This window comes from Aythya ferina (assembly GCF_964211825.1).
Source record: "Aythya ferina genome assembly, chromosome: 3".
NCBI lineage: Eukaryota > Metazoa > Chordata > Aves > Anseriformes > Anatidae > Aythya > Aythya ferina.
In genome coordinates this window covers 79,825,059-79,851,668 of record NC_140298.1, presented here as the reverse complement: position 1 = coordinate 79,851,668, position 26,610 = coordinate 79,825,059, and the positions used below count along the sequence as shown (strand labels likewise).

At 41.7% G+C, this 26,610-nt stretch overlaps 1 protein-coding gene and 2 long non-coding RNA genes across 4 annotated transcripts in view; 2 read left to right on the top strand and 1 right to left on the bottom strand.

Moving 5' to 3' along the window:
• The first annotated feature begins 3,321 nt into the window (after positions 1-3,321).
• Positions 3,322-10,579, top strand: LOC311434291. Of its 2 annotated transcripts, XR_014691359.1 has the most exons (4): positions 3,322-3,388; positions 6,100-6,237; positions 7,364-7,477; positions 10,450-10,579. It is a non-coding gene; the product is annotated as an uncharacterized lncRNA (long non-coding RNA). The 2 variants fall into 2 exon arrangements; XR_014691360.1 differs by lacking the exon at positions 3,322-3,388 and having other exon boundaries at positions 5,546-6,237.
• LOC311434292 lies at positions 8,317-24,818 on the bottom strand. Its single transcript, XR_014691361.1, has 5 exons — positions 24,740-24,818; positions 17,590-17,830; positions 15,587-15,763; positions 10,520-10,773; positions 8,317-8,448 (listed from the first exon to the last, which is right to left on the bottom strand). It is a non-coding gene; the product is annotated as an uncharacterized lncRNA (long non-coding RNA).
• The window catches only part of MTCL3 (MTCL family member 3), a 29,762-nt gene continuing 25,502 nt past the window's right edge, over positions 22,351-26,610 (top strand). The window contains 3 exon segments of the mRNA XM_084514385.1: positions 22,351-22,591; positions 23,512-24,506; positions 24,776-25,000. Of these exon segments, the coding sequence (XP_084370511.1) occupies positions 23,577-24,506; positions 24,776-25,000 (1,155 nt within the window). The 5' untranslated portion in view covers positions 22,351-22,591; positions 23,512-23,576.

The following is a 26,610-nucleotide window of genomic DNA, read 5'->3' as shown; positions in this document are numbered from 1 at the left end:
GCCATCTTCCCCTTTCTCTGCCTAGTTCCTCCAGGTAAAGCTCAGGCAGCAGTATCAAAGAGCTCACCCCTAAATCAGACATGGGGTTGAGTGACTCCAAATGAGGTGCTTTGAGGAGGGTCTGGGTGCCTACCAAGGAGCAGCAGTGGCATAAGCCAGGTGCTGCCTTTGATATCTTTATATTTTGGTCTTGGGACAACTTTCCATGGCCGATGTGAAATGCTGTAAGTTCCTAGCTGATGTCTAGCAACTGGCTACCTGTATTTTAGTGTCAGTTTGTTTTGTGTGAAAACGATCACCATAAAGACCTGAAGTCCCCTGTTAAATCTCCATGGTCTTGCAGACTCCAAACGCAATACAAAGGCCACCCCTCCACTGATAAAATTGGTATTTGAATTAGTTACACTTCAACATAAATGAAATTGTCAAGCTACCTTCACCTCATCTACTTCTAGGATTGTATAATATTCAGCTGCTTTTTCTCAGATAAGGAACTGTTGCAAAACAGTAGTCAGCAAACAAATGTATTTCTTATCTCTGTAGCCATACTTTCACATGAGAAAAATCGCAAATGCTTACTTTCTTTGAAGCAGTTCTGTGATTTGGTCAGTCATTGTGTGCTTAAAGTACCCTAAACATACAACATGGATGAGAGCAAGATGAAGTTGTCTGCAAATTTGAACAGTAGACTTGAAAGAAATGTATAAGTTCAGTTCAAACATTTTCCATCTTTTCTATGTATTAAGGAGACTTCCTAGAAAACAGCGTAATTTTTTTCAATGGTCAATTTTTATTTGTGGCTCTACTAATGAGAAAAAAACAACAACAACAAACAATGAAAAATGACGTGTTCAACCAAACAGAGATCAGCATAAACTTGAGAACACTTTGCCTAATCATGGTCCCTTATAGAGATTTTAAATAACCAACTTTTCCTTTCATTAAATTCAAATGAATTGAATTTTTCTCAGCTAATTGTGAACATTTCAGGATTAATCTAACTATGCAGACTTCTTTGATGGCCAAAGCAGAGAATCAAGCATGTTCCAGAACATTACTCTTTTAAAATACATCACCAAGAGATGTATTATTCTTGGCTGACTGTAGAAGGAGTTGAAATTTAGGCTTAGCTTCAGACATAAACAAATATATTAAATGAAATCAATATTGTTGTTACTTAATTTTCTGTAATAATTTCAGAAATGTTTACAAAATTTAGTTGTTTTTCTTAAAAAAAGGCATTCTATAAAATAATCTTGAAGGTAAATGCCAAGAACTGCACTATCTATCTCTCTCTCTATATATATGTATGGCTTTGACTGAGGTAATGAGCAGTGAATCTCACCTGAAAAGCAAGGATGCTGAAAGGCATTATCTGAAGTGCAAGATATATAAAGGAAACCTATGATTCTATGAAATAAAGGGTGTAAAGGCTATAATCATGCTAGGATAGAAATTTTGATTGGGAATATGAAAGACTGGTTAATGGTGGGGATTATTTTTACCATCACTACAAAAGTGCCTGATTTGGGAGTCTAAATTCTCTATGCCTTTATACAATCAAAGTAGAGAATTTGAGTTCTCCTAGTGAGAACTACACAAGTGATTTCAGTTTCATTGCTTACGGTAAAGAGCTGTGAAAAAATGCCTTCAGTTTTCACAGAAATTCCATATATATATATCCTGATGGCAGATTTGCATGTAGCAAATTGACTTGTTCCATATTTGTATGAACATTTACTGTGGCACAAAGCCTGTCCTCCACTCTGTTATCTAGAAAGGCAGTCCCTGTTAACAGTATTCAGGGCAGAAATGCAAATATGAATTAATCTGGATGCAGACTTTAAGTTCTCAAAAGATTTAATATAGTAATGAAGAATTATATAAATAATAAATAATTAAGGTAAATCAATGACATAAATGCCTGCCTTATGCCAATTTTAGAGCTAACGTATAAAGATTTGTGTTATAGACTACATGATATAAGTTGTAAAATACAAATATGTCTAGTAACTTCTGCTGAATTCCTTCATCTTTTAAAGTCTGAACCTTTTGTCTTTTGCTAACAGGACTTCAACAATCCAATTGACCCTTAATGAGTTCAATTTAAAGAAAAAAAATCCTGCAAAATATTACAATTAATTTTATAGATCTTGCACTATTTTCCCACTTATTATCATGGGCAAATAAGTTGCAATAGTTTTTGTAATACTTTAAGGGCAACAGCTTGCCTTTGAGAAGTCTCCACACTGGCATTTCAAGCTTGGAATCCAGTCATGTTTGTTTACTGCCTTGAGCAGAGGAGAGGATTCACGTGGTGTCAACAGGACCTGAGTGGTGCCAGTGGCAGGTCTTGAGTCATAACCATTACTTTGAGTATGTCAGCATTTCAAATGAGTGGAATGTTAAGGAAGACTATTGGTAATGTCAGCATCACTGTTTTATTCATCATTGTTTTAATAACCACTCCACTAGTTACTCGGTATGGCTGTGCCTTTACACATACTGCAATAGGAGAAAGACCTGGAAAGTCTTGTGGATAGTGGTATGCTGAACTGATGTGTAGTTGTTAGCAGGTTTTCAAGAGAAAACAACATACTTTTCAGCTGGGATGCAGAGTTTTATTCAAGATAACTGCAGAACTGCTGATAAGCATCAATACTAAAATAGATTAGTTGAGGTGATGTATTTACTGCACTATTTCTGTGTCAATGGAGAAAACTAAGCTGTTGAAAAGAAGCTTATAAAACAAGATACCATCATTTATGGTGGTATTTATCTTATCCTAATCTTAGTCACATAACAGCTAAGCATCATGTCTAAGTTGTATAGGTTCCTTGTATAGTCAATGCAGAGAGACAAACACTTCCAGTATGTAATGTATCCCATTTTGTTAAAGTTTCCTGAGATGTAACAAGAATCTCTTTCTGGATATGTCAACCTCTTTACATTCATTGCAGATAAAGTTTAAACAGTTACGTCTTTTTTTTTTTTTTTTAATTATTTTATTTTATTTTTATAAACAGTTAAAGTTAAGCAAATTGTCTCTTACTCTTAAAGAGTATGCTATTTGGACTATAACAGTACTTGGTGTGTGTATGTGTGTTTGTGTGTGTGTGTCAAACAGAAAAAAAACATGTATATGAAGGCTGTAAAATATCAAAATATCTTCAGTGAGTGCAAAGTAGAGCAGTCAGCAGGATTTTGTCCAGCAGTCTTTCTTCTGGGTATCTTCCAATGAAGTGGACTATAAGAAGAAATAATGGCCCATGTTTGGTCCCAATCCTTACTCCTGATGAGACACTGGGGAAGGAACTTGCAAGCCAGTAAAGAAGAGGCATCATTACCTTCATTCAAATGAACTCAGAACTGATGCAGAGCTTTGCAGGTGAGAAAATCTTTAGGTGAGCTGGGGATGTCACCATTCTTTAGTCACAGAAGACAGCACTGAAAGGTAGGATTAACTCACTCTCATTTAGGGCAAATATCCTAAGGGGAAGATGAATGAGTTTTATTCTAAGTGGAATATCGGTAGGGAAAAGGCTTGCAGTCACCTGGCACACTTTGCCGTGGCACTTACACTAGCACCAGTGGTTATGAGTGCTTCCAAGGAAAAGAAGACCACACTTTAGTTGAAGTTATTCTTCATATATTTTATTGGGTAAACCTGTAGCAGTGCATATATTTAGACTGTTTACCAGTCTCACCAATCTCTGTTGCTATAGTCTGCAGTTACAGCTTTGAACAGATATTCTATTTCCTTTTGTCACACGCTTTTAATATTTGGCAAGGAGGATCTCTCTAGCTTCAGTGTCCTCCAGCAAAACCCCATGACAGGGCTAAAAAAAAAAGGGGGATATTTAAATTGCTACTTCACTTCTCTTGGGTGTGGCTGCCAGGAAAGATTATCAGCCAAAGCCCATGGCCACATGGGTGGACTCCACCACTAATGCAGCAATACAAGTTGTGCTAAGAGTACCAGGAATCCCAGGGGAAGTTGCATCGTATGTGTGGTGGAGCAAACAGTAGGTGCTGTGCCTTCATATCATGGCTCCTCCATAAATCCTCCTTTGGAAAACATCATTCTTATGTTATCTATTTCTCCTGTTCTACCATCTGCAAAAGTCTTTTCATCTTACCTGCTGATCCTAGTTCAACAGAAGAATTAACCTGTACTGCAGATCCTGACAATTCAGGCTTTAAGTTGCTCTGATAATCTCTGCTGATGAAGTATTGGCATAATAAAATAATCACTTTTTTTTTTTTTTTTTTAAAGGAGCTATCTACTGAATTGATCACACAGTAACACACAAATACAGAAATTAAAATTAAGTGAAAATAAACTTATAATGAATAATGCTCCCAATCTAAGCCAAACACTTCAATTCTAAAATTCTAAAAATATATATATACCAGATTCATAGCTATGGTGGGATATATGCCATACGTAGTTCGTCTTTTCCTGATGAAACTGTCATTTTTCCATGAGGCTGGCTAGGTAAACAGCTGGCTGGGTAAGTGTTTGCAAAAAATAGTGTAAATGAAATGTTTCCAGAGTTCTAATTGCTAATTTTAAAAGAAAGTGTAGTTCCAGCAAAGTAAAAATAACGATATGGGATCAAGCCTACATACAAGGCCTGCTTGCAGGACCAATGTTAATATACATACATACATACATACATATATATATACACATATAACAACAAACAAACAGGAAAAGAGGAAATTTTGAATTAAGCTTCCTACTAACTTCAGGGTGAGTTTAAAGGCAATATAATATATATCTACATTGTCCAGAGAGAGTTACTCAAATGCAGAGCTAAATCTGCTTATAAACTCAAGGAAATCTTTTGGCTGTTTGCTTGTATATCACTAGGGAAAAAGCAAACTGCAGAAAAAGTATCAGAATTACATTCTGAATTGGCTTTATTTCAATCTTTCATTAATTATGCATCCATTTATAAGACAAATTAACTGAATCCTCACTTATATTTTTAGTATGGCATTTTAATTAGATGAAAATGAGAATAAGTGGGAATAACTAATTAGAAAAAATCAGCATAATGGCAAAGATTCATTAAAAGAAAAGCACAAACATCCAAAGCAGTAAATCTTTAGCTAAATGTTAGCACCCAGACTATCTGATGTGAAGTATGCAAAATGACAGAATCAATTAGAAACTTGGACCAAAGCCGGTTTTTATCTTTTTGCCAGTTGGAAGGAGTAAACAATTAATTCAGAAATTTAAATCAGGAGATATTTTCACCTCTTGAAACTCAGAGACTGCAGAGAAAATTTACAGAGGACTGTGATTCATCTTCTTCCAGCTGCAGCCATTTTCCTTAGGAAAAAAAAAAAATGGAGGGGGAGGGGAAAAGCTTTCTTGCAAGAAAGGAAAGTAGAGCTAGCAAAAACATTTCTCAAAGAAATAATTTAGGTTTTACTGTGTAAGCAGGAAAAATAAATTTTGGTACAAGACAATTCTAAAGAAATGCAGTAAAATAACAGACATGATGTATAAGTCATCCTTACTTTATTGCCTAATTCTACTTGTCTCATGTGAAAGCATAACGCTTTTGTTGTTTCTAATTGATATTCTGTGTTGGTATAGAACACAGTAATTTGGCTCTGCTGTTTCATTTGCAATGACAGAGGAAATAAGGCTGATTTTCAAGAAAAATAGATTTTAGACTTGTTCAGAGAAGCGTGAATAACTCACTAGAAACAAATTTGAAATCTGTTTAAATTAAAATGTGTATTTAATATATACTTCCTACATCAAATCAGTAATTTCTGAAACATTCTCATGTTATTATAATACCTAGAAAAGATGTGTAAGGAGCAAACATATACATGGACAGATGTTAAAAGTGAGAAATTATAGGGTATGGAAAGATATTTGTACAACAGTACTAGTATTATCCTGAGATGAGACAAAATGATAGTATATGGAGTGATGTCACATCACCTAGTTGAAAGATGAGAGAACACACAATTTTAGAACCAGATGTTTTTCTGGAAAATATTATAATTATTTCTTTTCTCCATTCTTTTCATGCTTTTTTTTTTTCACTTAAGTTCACTTTCATTTCTTTTTAGATCACTTCCCAAACTCCAATACCTGGATGCTCCCAAGAACTCTGCTTCTGAGATTCTTCATATGCCATGATTTCATATACACTGATAACAATTCCATAAAGCAGGTGTCTAGTGCTTAAAGATTCCTGTGAAATACAGGTAATATACTCATGTCTATGCTAGGTACCTGATACACATACCGCCCTGTGAGAACTAATGCCATGATATTTACTGTAGCTGGCTAGTATCTGCTTATATTACACGGGAAACATAAATGTAAGTGCCACAGAAGTCCCCATGCTTGGAACAATAATGAAAATGAATAAAAACACTGCGGAACACACATGGGCAACTGTCGTAGGACATGACTTTCTAATCCACTGGCCCATATTTTGCCCAAGACCCCAAAATTGGGCCTTGGATTTTCTAAGCAACACAAGAGGAACAGATGTTGTGTTTTAAATTGATTTGAAAAGAATTAATTTTAGTCCCCAGAAAGTGCTATCAAACTAGAACCTCTGCGGACTTGCTCACTTCACAGGGAAAAGTGCCGAGCTTCCAAAATATCCTTGGCATCCCCTTAGAGCCATTTCCTGAAACAAATGTGACACATGAACTTATTCAACTGGAGTCTCATTTAATTGTCATGTTTAGTTGTCATAATCTCTGTTAAAATAAAAGATTTGTCTCTCCTTGTCCTGGTTTCAGTTAGAACAGAATTAATTTTCTTCCTAGTAGCTGGTGGAATGCTGTGTTTTGGCTTAGGATGAGAAGAGTGCTGATAACACCCCGATGTTTTAATTGTTGCAGAGCAGTGCTTATACCAAGCCAAGGACACCTCAGACTTTTGCTCTGTCCTGCCAACAGGCAGGCTGGGGGTACAGTAAGAGCTGGGAGGGGACAGACCCAGGACAGGTGACCCGAACTAGCCAAAGGGGTATTCCATACCATCTGACATCATGCTAAACAATATATAGGGGTGGCTAGCCGGGGGGGGGGGGGCCGGACTGCTCGGGGTTAAGCTGGGCATCGGTCAGCGGGTGGTGAGCAATTGCATTGTGCATCACTTGTTTGTACATATTATTAGTAGTAGTACTATTATCATCATTGTATTATTATTATTATTATTATTATTATTTTCCTGTCTTATTAAACTGTCTTTATCTCAACTCACGAGCTTCACTTTCCATTTCTCTCCCCCGTCCCAGAGAGGGAGGGGGGAGGGTGAGCGAACGGCTGCGTGGTGTTTAGCTGCCAGCCGGGTTAAACCACGACACTCCTTCAGCCTCGCATACAGCTCTCTGTCCTCCTGCCACTGTGACTTGTGGTCCCAGCTGAGTTTGTTCTCTCCCTGCCTGCACCATGGCCTTTGTGAGGAGCTACCTGGAGCTTACCCACAGTGAGTACCAGGCTGAGGGAAACCATCTGGCAGCATCATACAGGAAGCCATGAGCCAAATTCCTCATGCCATCCAGGTAGTGAAGGGAGCTGCTGATCTCCTCAGCGACAGAGGCTGTGGCTCCTGGGGAATGACAATACCAGGCAGAGATGGCAAGGAGTGTCATTGACATAGTCATCAGGCCCAACGTGACCTCAATAGCCTAACTATCCTGCACCCTGGTGTATGTCTCACATTGCACCAAGATTTAAATGACAGACCAGGGCACTGGTTTTTGCCTTGGTATTTACCTCACTACAGGCTAACATGGATGGACATACTAACATAGCACACAGTCAAATGCAAACAATCATGAAACTTTGAAATCTTTATCATTTGAGAAGGAGGCAGAAGACAGTTGCAGAGCAGTGAATATAAAAAGTCTGCAACTCTTTCCTGGATTTATGCGGCTTTTTCTTCTAATTAATCTAATTGCAAAATCTCAGCCCTGGAGCCAGAAAACTTGCATTCCTCTCCTGGTTCTGTACCTTTAAACAAATAATTCAGTAATATTTTATTTTATGTTGTCAAAGCCAAGTGAGTACATTAGAATGAATATAGGCCCTGATCATGGGCTTTTACCATCCTTACACTAAAACCCCACACCAAAATTCTTTGGCTTAAGCTCATTTGCCAAACAAACAAACAAAAAATACCCGCTTGCAACAAGGTGTTTGATATCCTTGTTCTACAACTGTGAATGGTAACAATGTGAGCATGACACAGCTTCTAGCCTAATACTATATTTTTTTCTTACAATCCACAGGCTGACAGCTGCAAATAATGAATTTAACTTACATTTTCCTTTGTAGTTAGTACTGATGCCAGATATTTTGAGTGAATGATAGTGGAATTGCAAGCTCCTGTACATTTACACATGTCCACTAGATGATGCTATATAACTTTTCCATCTCCATTACTTTCACAAGTAACTGAAAAAAAAAAACAAAAAAAAAACAAAAAAAAAAAAAAAAAGAAGACTGAAATAGAACTTGGTTTTAATACACGGGTAAACATGCACATAAGCAAAATCTTAGCATTTGAGTAAAAAATATCTTCATTCCACTCCCAGTTAGCATTTGTTAACAGATGGATGCAATGAGAGGGTGCATCTGATTTTAGGGATCCTTGTGCCAGATCAGAAATATTGTAGCAATGTGATACATAACGATTTTTAACAAACATTTGACAGCAAAAGTTCTTTCAAAAATGTTAAAAAATTAAGTTTTCTCAGCATTTTTTTTCCCCCCTCTGGATCAGGTATCAGCTCCTGCAGTCAGGAAAAAAAAATCCTTAAACTGGCATAAACATCGCGTGCTTCAACTAAGTCAGCTTGCTTTAGTCCAGATGCAACTTGTACTGCCAGGGGTAATATGGTGGTGTACACTATCGGTATTAATAAATATTCTATTATTGCCAGAAAGGGACTAATGACCAAATTCACACTGCAACTTTTCTGTACTCTTGTCCTAAAGTGTGTCCCAAAGGCTCTATGCAGCTGCTGGTCTACAGCATGATTTGCACTTCCAGTTGAGCGCAACAGTGTATATAAAATATACAAATTTAATTATAAATATAAATATATTATATTATATATATTATATACATTGTATATAATATATATTACATGCATTATATATAATATACATATAATATATATATTTATAACATATATATAAAATATATATTTTTATGTAATATATATAGAGAAATGTAAATATACATTTCTTTATAAATCAAGATAGGAGGATTTTGGCTACAGGAGAAGAGGACAGAGAAACGTTGCAGGGTAGAAGGTATGTGTGGTGTCTTTCACACATTCCACATCTTTGAATCACCATTTAATCACTATCCAGCTACTGAATCTGAGTCTCAGGATGGTTATAGATAGAGATACAGGCAAGTTCCTCTCCACCTGAGTCTTTCAGCATTTTCAGAAATGCTGAAAGGAACAATCCCCAGTTTTGCTGTCTGGGAACTGGACTAGCAGCTGTCCCTGCCTCAGGGAGGTATTGATCTATGCAATTTCCAGAAATCCCTGCTCAGGGGACATTGCCTGCACACTAATGTGTTCATCAGGCAGTCATAAAAATTACTCTGCCGTCATAGATGGGCTCATTTCACATCACTGGTGAAGGTCTCCATTATCTGAAAGTCCTGAATCAGAGTAACTGAAAGGTTAATTGATGAGGGCACATGGACTTGAGCTACGATTTAGACTTGCTGGAAAAATATTTTGATTATTCTCCAATGCTTTGGTAGTTATTACAAGACATAGCTTTAAAAGGTTCTTCACCAAGATTTGCAAAATGCTTCCAAAAGACTTGGTGTCTGACCACAGTATTTATTTATTTATTTATTTGTTTGTTTATTTATTTATTTGTTTGCTTGTGTGAGCACTACAGAAAAACAGTCTCATTTGCCTTCTAGACTTTTACAAGCCACTGCTCAAAAAAACTCCTTCCACTACATGGATGTACAACAAATTCATCATTTTCAGGAATGTGACTGAGCCAAACTTTATAAAGAACTTACTGAGTATTAGAGGTCTTGGGTGACCTTATTAGAGGTGACTTGCTCCATCATGTGTAAATATTTTTAGCCAATCTGCTCGTTTGCTTAAGGTTGAAAAACACTAATGCACTTGGATTACAGTTCCTTTGCTTGCATAACTTACCCAGTGAGTGCTCTCAAATGGCACCAAAAAAACATGTCAAGGATAGCAACATCCTTACACCCTGCTTGTCATGTGCTGTTTCCAGGATGACCTGCTCTATCTTCCTTCTCCTGCTCCTTGCAGACCACTCCTCAAAGGAGACAGGAGTGAGTCTGCTCTTGCCCAGATCCCTCTGCCTCTGTTCAGTGTTACTCCTTTGTGACAAAGATGACAATCTCCGTAATACCTCCTTTTTCCCTTGCTGTTTTTACCCCAGCAAGGAACAGAGGGAGGTTGAAGAAGAATTCAGCTTCTAAATCCCCCGGCAAGAACTGAAGAAAACACACCTGGAGCAGGCAAGAGCTGTGCTGGGCTTTGCTAGCCCTTCTGCAAGGCTTGCATTTCTTTTCCTGTGCTCAGGCAGGCTCATCACCATGGCTCCAACCTTGCTGTGTAAGGTTTGTTCACCAAGGTGTTGGAGAGCTGGGTGACAATGGTTAGCTCTTGATTGGCAGAGCAAGGATGGATGGAGCAAATAACACAAGAGCCCTCCACTTCTAAACAACAATGGCATCTGACAGATGGCTTCATTCTTCTCTTGCTGTACCAAAGAAAACAATCATGCATTAATACTAATAACTAAAATATAATATTAATAAAAGTATTTGTTAACATAACTGGTATTTTACAGTTAAATGACAGAAAGTGTTTCCAATGTTTAGTCATTAAAACAGCAATATCTATATGCATTTTTCTGTTTCTTTACACGTAAGAAAATAGTTGTGCCAGTACAAGAAATACTTTGCATATGATGAAAGTCTTATGGTATTTCATTAATTCAAGACCTAGTAATCACAGTGTTCTTTCACAGTTTTATGTCAGATCTGATATGAGGAAATCAAAATATTCCGTATTTTTAACCAGACTCTAGCACCCTGTTCTGTCACATAAGCATCAGCCTATGGTGAATGGCTGCTGCTGTGCATTCGTTACAAGAGCCCACAGAAATTCTTTTATTGTCCTCATACAAAGAGTGTGCTTGTTCTTCCAGGATATCCAGGGAGAAAGGAGGAATTGTATGAGCTACTGATCTCTTTGGAAGTGGATTTGATATTAATTTAAGATGGTATTTGCTTGATTGTACACCAGACAGAACTTCTCATAGGCACTGCTGCTGTCAAATTTTTCACAAACATGAAAACATGTATTTTGTTCTCATCAACTTTCCAACTCTGCTGGTTCTTGCTGGCTATCTTCCCTTTCCACATCATGAATCTACAAGTGCTTGCTCTGCTGTTTCCTCTTTTTGTTTGGGCTAGAGGAAGGTTTCTCTGTGAGACTCCTTGCTCAGGTTTTCCATGATCACCTGGATACCTGCTCTTTTTTTTTTTTTTTGGTGTGAACTCCTTGGCTTTTAACAACTTTTGAGAAATTTCTCTTTTGCTTACCTGAGGTCATCATGGTTGTTAACTACTTCTAATGTGTTTAGTCACAAAATATGTAATGTCTTTAATTCAGATGTGCATGTTTTTTGTATGTATAGAAGTGATAAATAAATAAATAAATAAAGGAAAGTGAACAAATGAGTTGTAAGCCTTAATCCTGAACTAAAATCAAGACAGAGATGAAATAAAGTAAATATTTTTAGTGTCTAAAAACCAATACTGGGTAGAGTTCAGCAGAACATAATGGAGCAATCTTGTTTGAGGTAATCACCTCAAAAGAAAAGATGCACGTTCTGAGATTAGATACAGCAGAGCAGCTGGGAAGGATTCTGCTGTTGTTGTAAAGAGAAGAGGGATCTGTAGCAATAAGAGTACTTGAATTTTAGCATTATCACTACTAAAGCACAGGGTTTTGTAATGCTCTCCTTGAGCATGAGAGCAATACTGGTCTCTGTCAATTGAACCTGATCATAAATAAGATGATAAGAGTGTAGCAGAGGAACAGAAGCTGTTACCTGTTGTGCAGATTGGAGAAGTTCTGATGTATGATGCCCTCACTGTCAGCAACACTTTTCTACCTGTGGTGTATTAAACTCACATTCTCATCAAGACTATTTTAATATACAGATGAACTTTTGCACTTAATCCCTCTACGCACCTTCAGCTTCCCATAAGAGGAAATACAGCTTCCCTGAACTTATGGCCATCATATTCTGTTTCTTCAGTATTACTTCAATAGCAGTACACACCTGCCTTAGAGTTTTCTTTGTGTGCATTAAAGTGCTTTATGGAGAGATCAACACCCTCCTTTGTGCATGTGGGGAAACTATTATATTTTGCCAGTATGCCAAGAATGATGCTAGCAGGAACTTTCCTTACTCTGTGAAGTCATAAAATGAGGCTGCTCCATAACTCCTCAATTTCTCTTTTTTTGCCGGAGTGCAACATTGTTTTTGATATATCTCTGTTGCCTTAGACAGAGAGTACCCAATGTGCAAACAAATATAACTGCTTTATTATAGTTATGAAATTCTCACATATGCCCTAGAAAATGCAGACGAAAGGCTATAAAAATAAATGTAATCAAATTAGATTCATGCTTCAGTGCTTAGACTCCCAATGGCTCACAAAACATCCTACAATGAGAGAGACCATTGCTGTAGTGGTAGCTGAAGAAGCCAATTATCCTTGCTGAAAGAGGGAGATTCTGGGTTCAAGAGAAGTTTCCACGTGTCTTTTTTTTTTTTGGGGGGGGGGGGGTGGGCGCTTTAATGATAGTGAAGCTTTCAGCACTAGAGTTTTCAGTATTTCAAGCTATTAAAAGTATGATAAACTGAAAGATAGTATTGTGCTTTGACTCAGGTGGCTTTTTTTGTTGTTGGTATTATGGATTGGTGGGAAGTACATGTAAAAGAAAAGTGCGTAAAAATACTTTTAAAAACAAAAACAAACAAGCAAAAAAATCAATTTAGTCTGAGAGCAAGGAATTAACTTCCCTAAATTAACCTGTTTTTCATAGGTCTTTCAAGGATTAGATCTCAAGGGTAGGAAGGAAAGAGATGGTAGCAAATATTATGATGACTTTAGGAGCCTGTGACACTCAAAGTTGTGTCATACACCCAGCAGGAGAGCAGAAGGCATTTCTCTGCTCTGTGCAAAAGCCTCAGCAGTCCCAAGTGAGTATGGAGGCCTCTTGTTTCCAGTAGCTATAGTATTTCATCTCTAAAAAAAATCTTCGTAATAAAATTTGGAACATCTGCTTTACCGTGTTAAGTGAGTTTTATTTTGCTTTTTCTTTTTTGCTTTTTTTTTTCTGTCATACAAAAAATGCAAATATAGCAAAGACAATTGCTGCTTTAATAAAGTTTGTTTCTAAACATATTTTGGGAATTTATAGTACAATTCATTACTATGATTTGTAGAGTTTCCTAGGTTATATGAAGCATTTCAAGTGAACAGAATATTGCTTTTTTTTTAGTCATGGGAGAAATAATCAGTGACATGAAAAGATGTATTAACTTTATGGCAGCTTATTTAGTTAAAAAAATATAAATAAAATCTGTTAATATTCAAATCATTGTGAACAAACCTGTGTCAGCTAACCAGAGACCTTAAGTAAAATGGCCAACGAAACCTAAAGTCTTGGCCTGGCCTTTTTAATGACAGTGTGAGATTTGCTATTGACCTCAGTGGACCCAGAATTTAATCCCAGAGGATTTTAAGGGAACGTCGAAGATCCTTGTAATACAAGGTTTGGTTGCTTCCTACACGTGCCTCTTTTACAATTACAGGGCAAACTGGAACATGGGGCTAGAGGGTGTGTTTGGAAAGAGCGCATTATAGGATCTGAGCAAGCATGAGTTTGCAGAAGCATAGGTTTCTGTGCTTTCCTTGGACATCAGCAATGGACCTTGGAGTTATTAACGGCTAAATTAATAATAAAATAAAATAAAATAATATTAATTAATTAATAACTTGTAGTTATTACTGGCTTTGTTAAGACAGATACCAACCTAAACCCCCCAGTTCAGGCTTGGAGAGGGGGAGAGAAAGGTCCCCTCAGCATCCTTTTCAACCCATTGCCCAAGCATTGCCTTATCCTTAAGGGTATACTTTAATCATGGTCTCCAGTACCTTGGATCAATAAACGATTATCTCGGATCTGTCCCACAGTGCTGTGACTCCCTGTGGGCAGCTGTGCAGGTTTAGGCACCGCTGTGCCAATGTGACACAGAGCCTCGTGGCTAGGCGCCGATCTCACCTGCCCTTCCCCTATGCCACTGAACCGGGTTGCTAATTCTCCACTAAAAGAATTACACCAGAGTAAACGCGCTGCATTGAGTAACATCACCCTCTTGGGACTCAGAATAATAAATATCAGGCTACCGGTGCCTTGTCTCTCTGCACTTCTGCTACAGGGGGTAAAAGTGGAGAAGAAAAGCAGACCCCTGCAGCTTGTCCCATAGTGACAATCTCTCTCTTATTCCCATTTCCAGATCATCTGAGACTATCAAAGCACCTGCAAAGGTAATGCACTGACTGTGATTTCCCTGGCTGCTCTTTGGAAAGGCTCCTTCCTCGCTTCGTCCTCCTCTCCCTACCCCCACATGGGCACGATCGCACTGAAAACATGCCAAAGGCTGTGGAAGAGGGGCTGCTGGATGGGTGACAAGCGGGTGAAGTCACCATAGAAACTGCGACTCTGGCCTCATTCACACATGAAACTGCTCTCCGGCAGCCCAGAGAGAGAGCAGAAGCCATTGTAGGCATGATCTATCCCTAGTTCAAAGCCTTGTGAAGCAATAATAGTGTACACGAGGAAGGATATTTGGGTCAAATTGTTTTCTCAATAGCCATTCTCACATGCAGTCCTTGAATCAAAAGTCATGCACCAATCTTCTTATATGTGCTTGTCGAAACACCCACAGAGCTTTTCCTATGCAGGCAGTGTTTATGTGTACCAGGTGGAGAACCTGATATCCTGATTTTACTGTTTTGATGTGTGCCAGCAGTTGTTCCATTTCTCAACAACCAACAGGGCATTATGTAAGAAGCTTGGATATGATCCAGGATGTAAATAACAACATAATACTCATGATAGAAGGTCCAATAAATTGGTAAACAAAGGAACTGATTCACTATTGACTTATTAATTTTTAGCTTGTGTAAGTACAGTGATTTTTCCCTAGCCTTTGCAAGTATAATTTAACTAATAAACTCTCCAACTCTGTTCATCATATTCCAAAGCCGTTAAGACTTTTTAATAGGAATTAAAAACTTATTTTCAAAACAACTTATGCTAAGCTCTTAAAGGCATTTAGGAGCATAAAGAACACAAAAAAATTTGCCAACATTTTTCAAAAGTTCTAGTCCAAGAGTTATCTCCAAAAATGGCATTAAGCTCAAAAATGTCTTAGATACATGCAAAAAGCTATTGATCCTGAAATACAAGTTATAGTGAATAATTACCAGAGAGAATAAAGATGAAAGAAGAGACAGATTATCAGTCAGAAGATGACAATAAGGCAGAGAGCAATTCGGGAGGCACCAAAGGTGGAAGGGAAACAATCGTCTAAGACCAGATCTTGGTAAAACTGTGTCCAGTTTTGCACCTGGAAGCTTACATGTGTAGTAATGCGATGCCACCTGGAAGTCAAAATAACAAGATACAGTTCCAGCCTGAATAATTATACACAATCATATGTAATCAAAATGAGCATTCTGAATAAACAAAATGGAGATAAAAAATATATTAACATTAAGTGATGAATAAATACAAAACAAAGCATAAACAAAATAACAAAATGCAGGCTGTTTCATCACCTGTTCCCTCACTTCAGCCTCTGTCTTCTCAAGGTCGGGGTCTAAGTCCCCTCATACTCGTAGGGAATTGGGCACCACAGCACCTTTAAGGTTGTGCAGCTTCATTTTACACCTATGTGACTGATGTAATGACTAACTACTGGAATAAAATAATGAAGAAAACTCACCCACCCATGGCACAATCCTGCTTCTTCCAAACTCTCTTTAGGCATAGAAGAAGGAGCCTGTAAATGCTCCTGGGTGCAGTAACTGTTGTGGTTACTTTAAGCTGTAGAGCGTGATGGGGTAAGAAGCTGTGCAACCTGTTGGAGCACGTTGTTATGAGGACCTTAGGCATTAGGATGAGTAACAAAACCCTAACACTGAACATGGAGCAGCTCTATACGATGCACCCATTGTGGCTGGGTGTGCACAAGCAGGCAGACAGGTCCACACTGCCTCCCTCAAGGGATGAAGTGGGCAGACCCCAGAGCACAGTCTGCTCATGAGTTACTACTCTGTAACTGTAAACAGATGAGTACTCATCTGTTTAGCTCTAGAGAACAGCTCTGAGGTTGTCTTCAGTCGTTTGCCTTTATATTTGAAAGCTCTCTCTAGAAATGGCTACTTGAGCCTACTGGTAATATGTTCGAAAAAAAAAAAAAAGTGTTTTTTTCTCTAGCAGTCACTGAGCATTTTATATATAATGCAATAAGACAAGGTGCAAGACTGATTAACTCAAAGAAATTCCATATTTTGTCTTTCTTTCCTACAGTTTTAGCTATAACATCTTCTGTACAGTTCCTCTCCTAGTAGCCTCATTAAGTAATCAATGAGTTTTAGGTAGGAATGTAATATATAGCCTATACAGATGCATGCATACATGGTAGGATTTATATAATTTTGGGATAATCCTAGCCTCTGAATATGAAAACAAAACAAAACAAAACAAAACAAACAAACAAACAAAAACAAACACAAAAACAAACAAACAAAAAAAGACCCATAGGAAAGTAACAGGAAACAGTGATACAGAAAGACTGTTATGTGTTTTGTTGTTGTTGTTTGCTTGTTTTTTTCCAGTATAAATAATATCTTAAGTTCCAAATTCACAAATTATTTAAAAAAAAAAATCATTCTGGTAGCAGAAAGTATAGCAAGTCCAGGAGAGGCAGAGGGAGCCTGCAAGAGGTCATTTTTTCATTAGGAATGGTTGAGATGCCCTGGCCTTTTTCAAGGCATGCTCAGTTCTGTCATTATTTCCAAACAATAGGCACAATTGATTTCTTTAAGAATAAAAGGCAGGACATAAGATTTCCTGTGGCCTTCAGAAAGCCTGAATGAAATGTTGGACAACAAAAATAGAATTGAGCCTTTATTTTATGACTACAACTATTGAGTTCTAATAAGCAACAGACCTAATTTTACCCAGTTTTATTCCCCAGTGACAAAGCCAAAGAATCCTCTAATCTTAATTTCATTTTTTGTACCCGGTCACCCCTATGAGGCTAAGAAACTGCCCAGGTGTTGTGAAGAATCCTCTAATCTTAATTTCCTTTTCTGTACCTGGTCACCCCTGTGAGACTGAGAAACTGCCCAGGTGTTTAAAGGCAAGGACTGAACAGACCAAGACCTCTATGACACAGCACATGACAAGCAGACTCCCTGACCTGGGAAATTAGAGATCCATTAGAATTGTGAAGGCTGAAGGCAGTGGATCAGATCCAAGAGTTTCCTTTACATAGTGGCAAAAGCAGCACAACATCCTTTTCTCATTGGGGTGAAGTGTTGGGGAGGTGCAGATGGCATCGCTGTCCCCATGTTGGGCTCTGTGGGTATGAGGATGTGGACGAACAGAAGGTGCAGCCTCAATGTGCCATGCTGTAGCAGCCTCTGGCTGAGGAGCAGTCACTACAGAGGAGGAAAAAAGAAGAGAGATGTGAAAACCAGTATCACCATTATCTTACAGAATAATATGGCCAATAGTGTATGCCAAAATAAATAACCCAGTTCGAACAAACTAGTTGGTGCTACCAGCACATTCCTATTTCATGAGTAGTATGAACTTAAATGTTATTTGTTTTTCAGTTTTACTTTTTTTTTTCCCCAGTGTTATTCCTCTTTAACACAAAGCTTTTTATTATTTTTTTCTCCAGTATCATGATTTTATGCTGTGCAATTCTGCTATGCAATATATCTGGAAAGCTTTTCCATTTCCAAATAAATAGGAAAAGAGACCAGTGATAAAGTATTAATTGTTTATTCTCAAATTACTGCTTGATACAATAGACATCAGGGCCATTTAGTCAACATATTAGACATTGGTGAATTGAAGTCTCAAACCTTCAATTTTCCATGGAAAGAGAAAAAAGACTGTGGTCTGATGTATAATTAGTCATGTTCAGCACATCTCCTTGGGCAGGGAGACAAGCTGACAGCTGGGGCAGCACCATGCAGCTTGCACAGCACACTCCAGTAGCTCTTCTTTCTGCCCCCACATAGCCCAGGACCTTCCCAAGAGAGCAGATAAGGTGAGTATGTGTTGTGGCCTTAGTACAGCAGCTGAGTGCCACCCAGGGAGCCTCCTGGAAAAACATCCTCTCAAACCAGCTTCTGAAATCTGCTGGTAAAGTATTCTTTACTGAAAGACTGGAGGTCATGCTTTTAGGGTGTTATGTAAGGTCATTCTCATCTTCACCCTAGGGAAAAAAAAAAAAAAAAAAAAAAAAAAACACTTATATTGCTTAGACTGAAACTCTGCTTGGAAATTCTGCGTCTCCTTTCTCCCTCTTCCCTTTTCAATCCAGTGCCTTTATTTCTCTTGTACAACTACATATAACTAACTACAGTTGCAGGCTGGATTTAGAAATCTTTCTGTATGTGAACAAGCAGTAATGGATACTAGAAAATAAGGTATTCACAGTTTTAATTTGGGGTCAAAATACTTTTAGCCATTAAAGGCAAAAAAAAAAAAAAAAAAAAAATTATTGAAAAAGTCATACATTTGTTCTACAAGGGTGCAGCAGATTACCAAAGCTCTGCATGACAAGAAATCTGAGGCAAAACAGTGAAAAAGAAATGAAGAAAATAACAGAAGGATGAAAAGAGAGAAACAAAAGTAAAGAGTGATATATCTATACATAACAGTTTAATAATTTTCTTATGGAGTCAAACCAAAGACCTATTTAGCTCACTGGTAGGTGTCTGTCTGTGGCTGACAGTGGATGCTAGAGATGAACACAAAACAAGATAATGTTATTACTCCCAGACAGTTTCCCAAATAAAAAAGTGGCATTGCAGAGGTTTTCTTGAACTATGTGTTTTGCCTTAGTTGCCTTCAGTTGATTTTCCTTCCTTGCCTTTGTTCGATCACTTTCCAAAGCCATGTAGACCATTAAATTCACATCACACCACGGCAGGGAGTTCCAGAGCTTAACCACAAGAACCATCTTCTTTATCATTTTGGAACTCATCATCTGCTTGTTTCTTTCATTTGGTTTTGCATCTCATCCTTTATGGGAAGAGACTGTGAATAGCACAAAAAATAACACAAAATGAAGTAATGCTTTTTAGCCTCCTTACTAAGGGTAGCAGGGACCTGAGTCATATTTCTCCTCAGTCACCCCTCTTCTAGCCTGAAGAAGCCATTGCACAGAGCCACTTCAGAACCTGGTTGCCACTCTCTGCACCTTCTACCAGGGCTGTGATGAGCTGGGGGACCAGAACGACACTTGAAAATCAGAATGTATCTGTATCCTGGAATTATGACAGAGCAATAAAGATGTCTCCTGTTTTGTTCTGTCTCTTCCTAAGCAATTCCTAATATTTGACTTTCAGTGTTTTGCCTGACACTGACATTTGTGCTAATGTATTTCACCTCATGACACTGTTTCATTCCTGAAAGGTAGTAGTCACCTGAAAGCCCCTTGTTTTCTATGTAAAATTTAGATCTTTCTTTCTGTGTATTATTTCCATCCACAAGTCTTTAGAGAACCTGAAAAAATATGTATATATAAATTTAATTTTTATTGTATTAGCATTTCTGTAATAGTTTTTTCCAAGCTAGACTTATTCTTGAAAAGGACCTGCTGGTCATGTAAAAGGCCTACAGAATCTATCAGAAAATTTCCTAATGGAAATACACCTTTTATAAGCAAAAGTGTGTATTGCATGGATTACACCTGTGCTCCCCTTTCTCTTCCTCCCCCACTCAAATAAATTATATGAACAGAATCATTTTTGTACCCATGTCAATTTTTATAACTGTGTCAGCACTGAGGTTTCAGCTAAAATAGAAATTTTGAGAAGGAAGTCAACAATCCCAAATGAAACAGGCAATTTTTTTCTACCATAAGTCATAGTACCTTATCTTTACTATCAGATGAAGATAACCTGATGACCTGCTTTTCAGTTGGACACTAACATGAGACAATAAGGATCTCTATCTTTCCAACAGCACAATGCAACTTGTAGTAGGCAGCATGGGATGTTATAACCCCCCATTTTTGTTTTAATACAGAAAGTCTATCCAGACAATACAGAGGGAACAGAAAGGATGCTAAAGGATGTTCAGTGCTTACAGGCAGGAATTGCTACGCTTTCCCTTATTGTGATGGCTTTATTGCCTTAATTCTGTATATTTGGGACACAAGGAGTCCACAACCTATCTTCTACCAGAATCTATCCACCACTTCCTTAGGAAAACTACAGCACATTGGGTGTATTTCTCAGCTCCAATTACAGAAATATTTTGTATTTTTATTCCTCATGTTTCAACCAATCACTCTGTTTAGTTGGTATGACAGAAGTCAATATTTAGGATGAGTTTCAAAACCCGTATCCTTCAGCATTAATCTTTCATTTCTCATTTTCTGATTGTACTCAACTCATCACATTTTCCTATGTCCACTTCATTCAGTTCAGGACTGGAGGACGTGTAGACAGGGGAAGTATCTTCCCGCATCCATACAAATGTACATATATATACATATATATACACACAGGCATATCTTTATATTGAGACACGTGTGCCATACATGTGCATATGCACAAACATTTATGTACATATGTATGTGTAATGTCTTTGTGTATATATACTGTGCATTACAACGTATGGATGTATGAATAAGCACACGGGTGGGGCCGTGGGGTGGAAACACGCCCTGAGCGCCCGCGCTGCCCTGCTCAGAGGCAGGGGAAAGGAGGGAAAACCCCTTTGAAAGCCCCTTTTCTGTTCCTTTTTGTCATCGGGAAAGGTTTTCAGCTCGACAAGCCACCTAAGGTGCCCCAGAGCAAAGCCAAATTCAGCTGACGGTGCACCAAGCAGGTGGAGCTCCCCCAGGGTAATCAGGTGGCTGCCTCCGGGTTTTGCCCACGCCATGAATAAAGAGTCACTGGTAGGTTAGTCCAATATTCACGCGAAGAAATAACGCCCGGGGGTTATCTTCAATAGACCACCGTGCTTTGCCTTTGTTTCCACCTTTCCCGGCTCGTAGCAGGCTTTTGTCAAAGGGACGCGGTGCGGATCCGCTGCCCTGCGAGCGCAGATAAAGGCGGCGAACAAAGGAAAGCCTCTCTCTTATCGTCCTGCTGCTGATGCACAAGGCGCCCGGCATCCCGCCCGCTCCAAGCCGGCTCCCCTGGAGGAGCCGCTAAATAATTGATCAGGATCGATCGCCGGGGTGGATCGGGAAGGGAAGCCGGGCGCGTCCTTCCCCCATTTGCGCCGTAATCCGGTGGCACCATGTGCAGATAGATAAGGAAGGGGACGCAACTCAGCCTTCAGGCCTGGGCGGGGTCCTCGCCGTCTCATCTTTTCTTTTCTCTTCCCTCCGCTGCTCTCCTCCCTCTCCCCGGCCCTGGTGAGGTCAGCTCATGAATATTGCTTCATTTTCCTGAGCGGCTCCGGCAGCGCTGGGGACCTCGTGTGCGGTGCCCGGTTCCCCGTGCATGCATTTCGCCAGCCGGGCAGCAGGCAGGGCGGTGGTGAGTAACCCGGCTGCTTTACCCTCAAACCTTTCTTCCTTTTTCTTTTTCTTTTTCTTTCTTTTTATTTTATTTTATTTTTTCTTTTTTAAAGGTGGGGGTAGGGGGGATGTTACTCCAGATTCAGATTCAACAAAAGCGCCGGGCGTAGAGGGGGAGCTGCGAGAAGCCTCCCACGCCTCTAAAACCCGGACAAAAGGCAGGCGTGCCCCGCCACCTGCCACCGCAGGAGGGACAGGGGCCGGGGGACAAGGGCCAGGGGCTGGGGACATCCCCACGCTGCCGGGTGGAGCCGCTGGACTCTCCCCTTTTGTTGCCGGCGGGTGTTTCTGCGCTTTTTCCACCTGCAGAGACGCAGCGTCCTGGCGCCACGTGGGCTTGCCACTGGAGGGGAGATGGGGTCGCGGAGTTTTGTGAGGGTTTTCGGAGGTTTCGGACCCGGGCTCAAAGGAGGCTTGCGTTGTGGGGAAAAAAAATAAATCAGAAAAACAGTAGGGAAGAGTCAGAGTTAAGAGGAGGATGCAGGATCTAGGCTGAGCCCTGACTTCCTGCAATTTTTTTTAGGTTTCGGTTTAAAGAGTGGCATTTTGGACCTGTCCAGCTCTGAAAAGCAGCAGTTTGGGAATTGTATTTATGATTGCTAGAGAAGCAAAGCAAATCAGTGTTGTGGTGCAAGTATAAGTTTTGGTAGGTTTACACTCCCTTACATGCTCCCTTTTTGCTTATTAATGCCTGGAAAAATCCTGCCAAATTATGTTCTTTTGAGCATTAATTTTCAATGGATTGGTTAAAATCAGGGTGATAATGACAGTGCATTTGAGAGGAAACCTTGTATTCCTGCCAGTGAGTGCAGAGTAAACACAGTGTCATTGTCTGGTGTGTTGCAGGGAATAAACCAATTGTCAGGGCAGGGCATAATGTCTACATTGACTTTGACCAGTTGGCTTTCTTTACTCTGTACTTTGCGATGGGACAGTTGGGAATCACAAGGCCACGTTAGGAATGCTGTCATTTCAGTTTTGGCCCACATTTTCCCTTTAAGGATGGCTGAATAAAGGCTATGCGAAAACAGTTTATGGATCATAGCTATTATTTTTAGAATGCCTTACGGCACATCTTTGCAGCACGGTATGGCACCTAGCAGCCTATTTCAGTCATCTGCTGTGACCATGAAAACTCTACTAGGGTCAGGCCCTAGGGGGAAAATTGCCACCTGAGCACCCGCAGGTGAATACAGTGCCACATCTAGTGCTGGGCCAGGGTGCACTCCTTCCTTAATCCCTATGTTTTGGAAATGCGCTGGAGGGATTTTGCCCCGGTGCTGCTTCAGTGTAACGGGTAACAAGCCCGAATCGCTCCTTAGGTCTTGACAATGCTTCTGGGAGACAAACTGATGCAAAGATGGGTGTAGAAGTTGTTTCAGTGTCCCTTTTGCTCTCGATTTGTGCCTTGGAGGCCTCCCTTGAAGGGGCCCTGTCAAGGCTGAAGGGGGAGGCCCCGGGGGAGGCAGGTGCAGCAGCAGCGGGCACACGGCGGGGCAGGGCCAGGGCCCCCTCCCGGTCTCCCCCTGCCCCCCCCGACCGTCCTCCCCGCTTCTCCTCCCGCAGCCGGCCGGCCGGAGGAGGCGGAGGACGCCGCCGGCGATGGACTCTCCCCGCAGATAGCCGCCGCCATGAGCCAGCCGCCCGCAGGGGGCGCCGCCGCCGAGCCTCGCCTGCACCCGGAGGGCAGCAGCGGCAGGAAGCAGCCGCGAGCCTCCTCCCCGGCCAGGGCCCGCGACGCCCCCCCACGACCCCCGCCCGCCGCCGCCCGCGCCCCGCCAGCCGCCGCCGCCGCCGCCGCGGCCGCCGCCTCCTCCTCCAAGGCCGGCTCCGGGGCTCCGCGGCCGCCGCCGGGACAGGCGGCGAGGGGCGGCCGGGGCCGCGCCGCCGAGCGGCCGGGGCGAGGCGCGGCGCCGCCGGGCGCTGTCCAGCCCGGAGCCGGTGCTGAAGCCTCTCCCGCCGCCGAGCCCGCCGAGGAAGCGCCCCCTGCGGGCGGCGGCGCGGGGGAGCGGGAGCGGGAGCGGGAGCGGGAGGGGGCGGCGGCGCCGCAGCCGCAGCCGCAGCCGCCGCCGCCGCCGCCGCCCAGGCAGTGGCGGGGGAAAGCGGGGCGGTCCCCGCTGAAGGGCGCGGGGGAGGCGGCCCCGGCGCCTCCATCTTCGTCGGGTGCCGCCAAGGGCCGCGGGGCGGCGGGCGGCGGCGGCGGGTTCTGGAGGGAGGGATGCCTGCAAAGTGAGCTCATCCAGTTCCACCTCAGGAAGGGGCTGGCGGCGGCCGCCCAGATGCAAACCAAGGGCAGCAACCACGGCAGCGGCGGCCCCGGCCCCGGCGCCGCCTCCGCCTCCGCCTCCCCGGCGGCCGCCGCCTCGGCCGAGCCTCCCCCGGCATCCTCCGCCTCCTCGCCCTCTGCCATGGCGGCGGCGGCCGGGGCCGAGGGGCTGCGGCAGGGCGAGGCGGGCGGCGGCGGCCGGAGTGGCACCCCCGAGGGCTCCCTGAGCCCGCAGCTGCAGGACGAGATGCAGGAGGAGATGGAGAAGCTGCGGGAGGAGAACGAGAGCCTCAAGGTGAGGGGCCGGGGGCTGCGGGCTGGGAGGTGGCGGGGGGTGGGAGGTGGGAGCTCCCGGTGGGGTCGCTGAGACCCTGGTGGGCTCGCAGCCGCGCTTCGCTGCTTCGTTGCGGTGCTCCTGATGAGCTCGGCAGCACTTAGGCGGTGTCCCCGCAGGGATGAGGGCCGGTCCCCACGCTCCGTGTTGGCCGGCTCCCCCCGTGCTTGCTGGCATTTGTGTTTTTGACCCACCTGTTGCGTCCCCACCCCTTCTCGCCCCGGTGCCAGAACGAGATAGATGAGCTGAGGACCGAGATGGACGAGATGAGGGACAGCTTCTTCGAGGAGGACGCTTGTCAGCTTCAAGAGATGCGCCACGAGCTGGAGCGAGCCAACAAGAACTGCCGGATCCTCCAGTACCGGCTGCGCAAGGCCGAGCGCAAGAGGCTCCGCTACGCGCAGACCGGCGAGATCGACGGCGAGCTCCTGCGCAGCATGGAGCAGGACCTCAAGGTACGGGTGTGAGCAGGTGTCGAGGAGAGAGGGAGCGCCAGGGACGGAGACACGGACGTGCTCTCAGTCCTCATGACTCAGGCGTTTCCATCCCTTCTGTTGAACAACGCGCACCCTACACGGCACGTAGGATTGCAGCGGCCAAGCCTACTGTAGTAATGTAAGCCCTTCAGTGAGTGGCCCAGTGGTGAGGCTTCGTGGGTAGGCTGTTCTCAGCTTTGGTCCAATCGTTTTTCGTGAAGGTAATGTGCAATAAGTGACTCAAATACAAATTGGGATCTAGAGTTTTGGATCTTTTTATGATGAACATAAACTGTGTCCTACCACTGCAAAATTAAACCAACCTCACTGAACGGTCCCACTGGTTTTAAGGGCATTGCAGTACTCCTTCTTAACGATTTCAGAGGACTGTTATATTAAATACATGAAATCCTGACTTCTTGGGTGTCAGTGGAAAAACTCTTATCTTCAACAAAGCCTGGATTTTCCACATCCACCTGGAACCGTAGATGCAGCCCATCAGATTTCAGTGTGTCATCAGCTGTATTTAATCCATAGCATCTGAATGAACCACAGGCCATTGCAGAGGACAAGTTTCAGCCTTTGTTTAAAGACTGACATTAGTAAATAATGCATCATCTCCATTCTAGATTTCCCCAGTTACAGGGAAAAAAAAGTTTCTTGTGCTAGTTGGAATTTGTTTTATATTTGCTTCCATACTGTAGATTTTGTTAAGGCTGTTACTGAATCAGCACTTCTAAACCTTCTTCAGTTGATGGGTCTCCCAGTTATTTCTCATGGAAATGCAGACCTCTGCTATAGCAAATTGGACCTTGTTGACCACGCTACTGCCTGGGACTAGTTACGTATGTTGAATTCTGTGGACTGCAGTTGGAAATGATAATTCAATACATCTTTCTGATAAACACAATAATTCAAACTTCTTTCTGATAAACACAATGGATTGAGAGTCTGTTATTCCCAGCCCTGTTTTTAGGAGTTGGATCACCTTTTCTGAAAAGTTTCCAGCTTATCATCATTCTTACTAAAACGTAGATACCAGGCCAAGGCATGTTCCAATAATTTTCTTGCTCATGCCATTAATAATGCTAATATCCTTCTTGGTACTTCTATTTAATAATCCTTTTCCGTGCACATTAAAAAAACGCATCTGCTGTTTTGGCCACGACAATTCTGTAAGTAGCTGCTCACGTGGCTATAGACAAACTTGTGCCTTCCTGGTCAGAAACAAAACTAGTGAAATGTTATTTTTGATGCACCCTACTCAGGGCTTAGGTAGAATTTCTAATCAAAACAAGGGGCATTTTGCATGCTCAAAATGATGTGAACAGTTGTGCTACACACCTTGCAGGCAGAATTTGAATGGGAACCTTCCTGTCCCAAGTGAACGTTGTGATTCCAGCTTCTAGAGTTGATTTATTTGTTGGCTCAATGCTACTTTGTATTTGCAAGTGATTTAAACAGAGGGCTGGGAGGGAAGTTGACTCTGTAGTTAGGTGCTCACCTGCCACATAGGAGGTACCAGCTAAGGCCTCAGGTTGAAGAAAGGACTCACTTCAGTTACGACTTCTCTTGTGTCTTTCCTAATA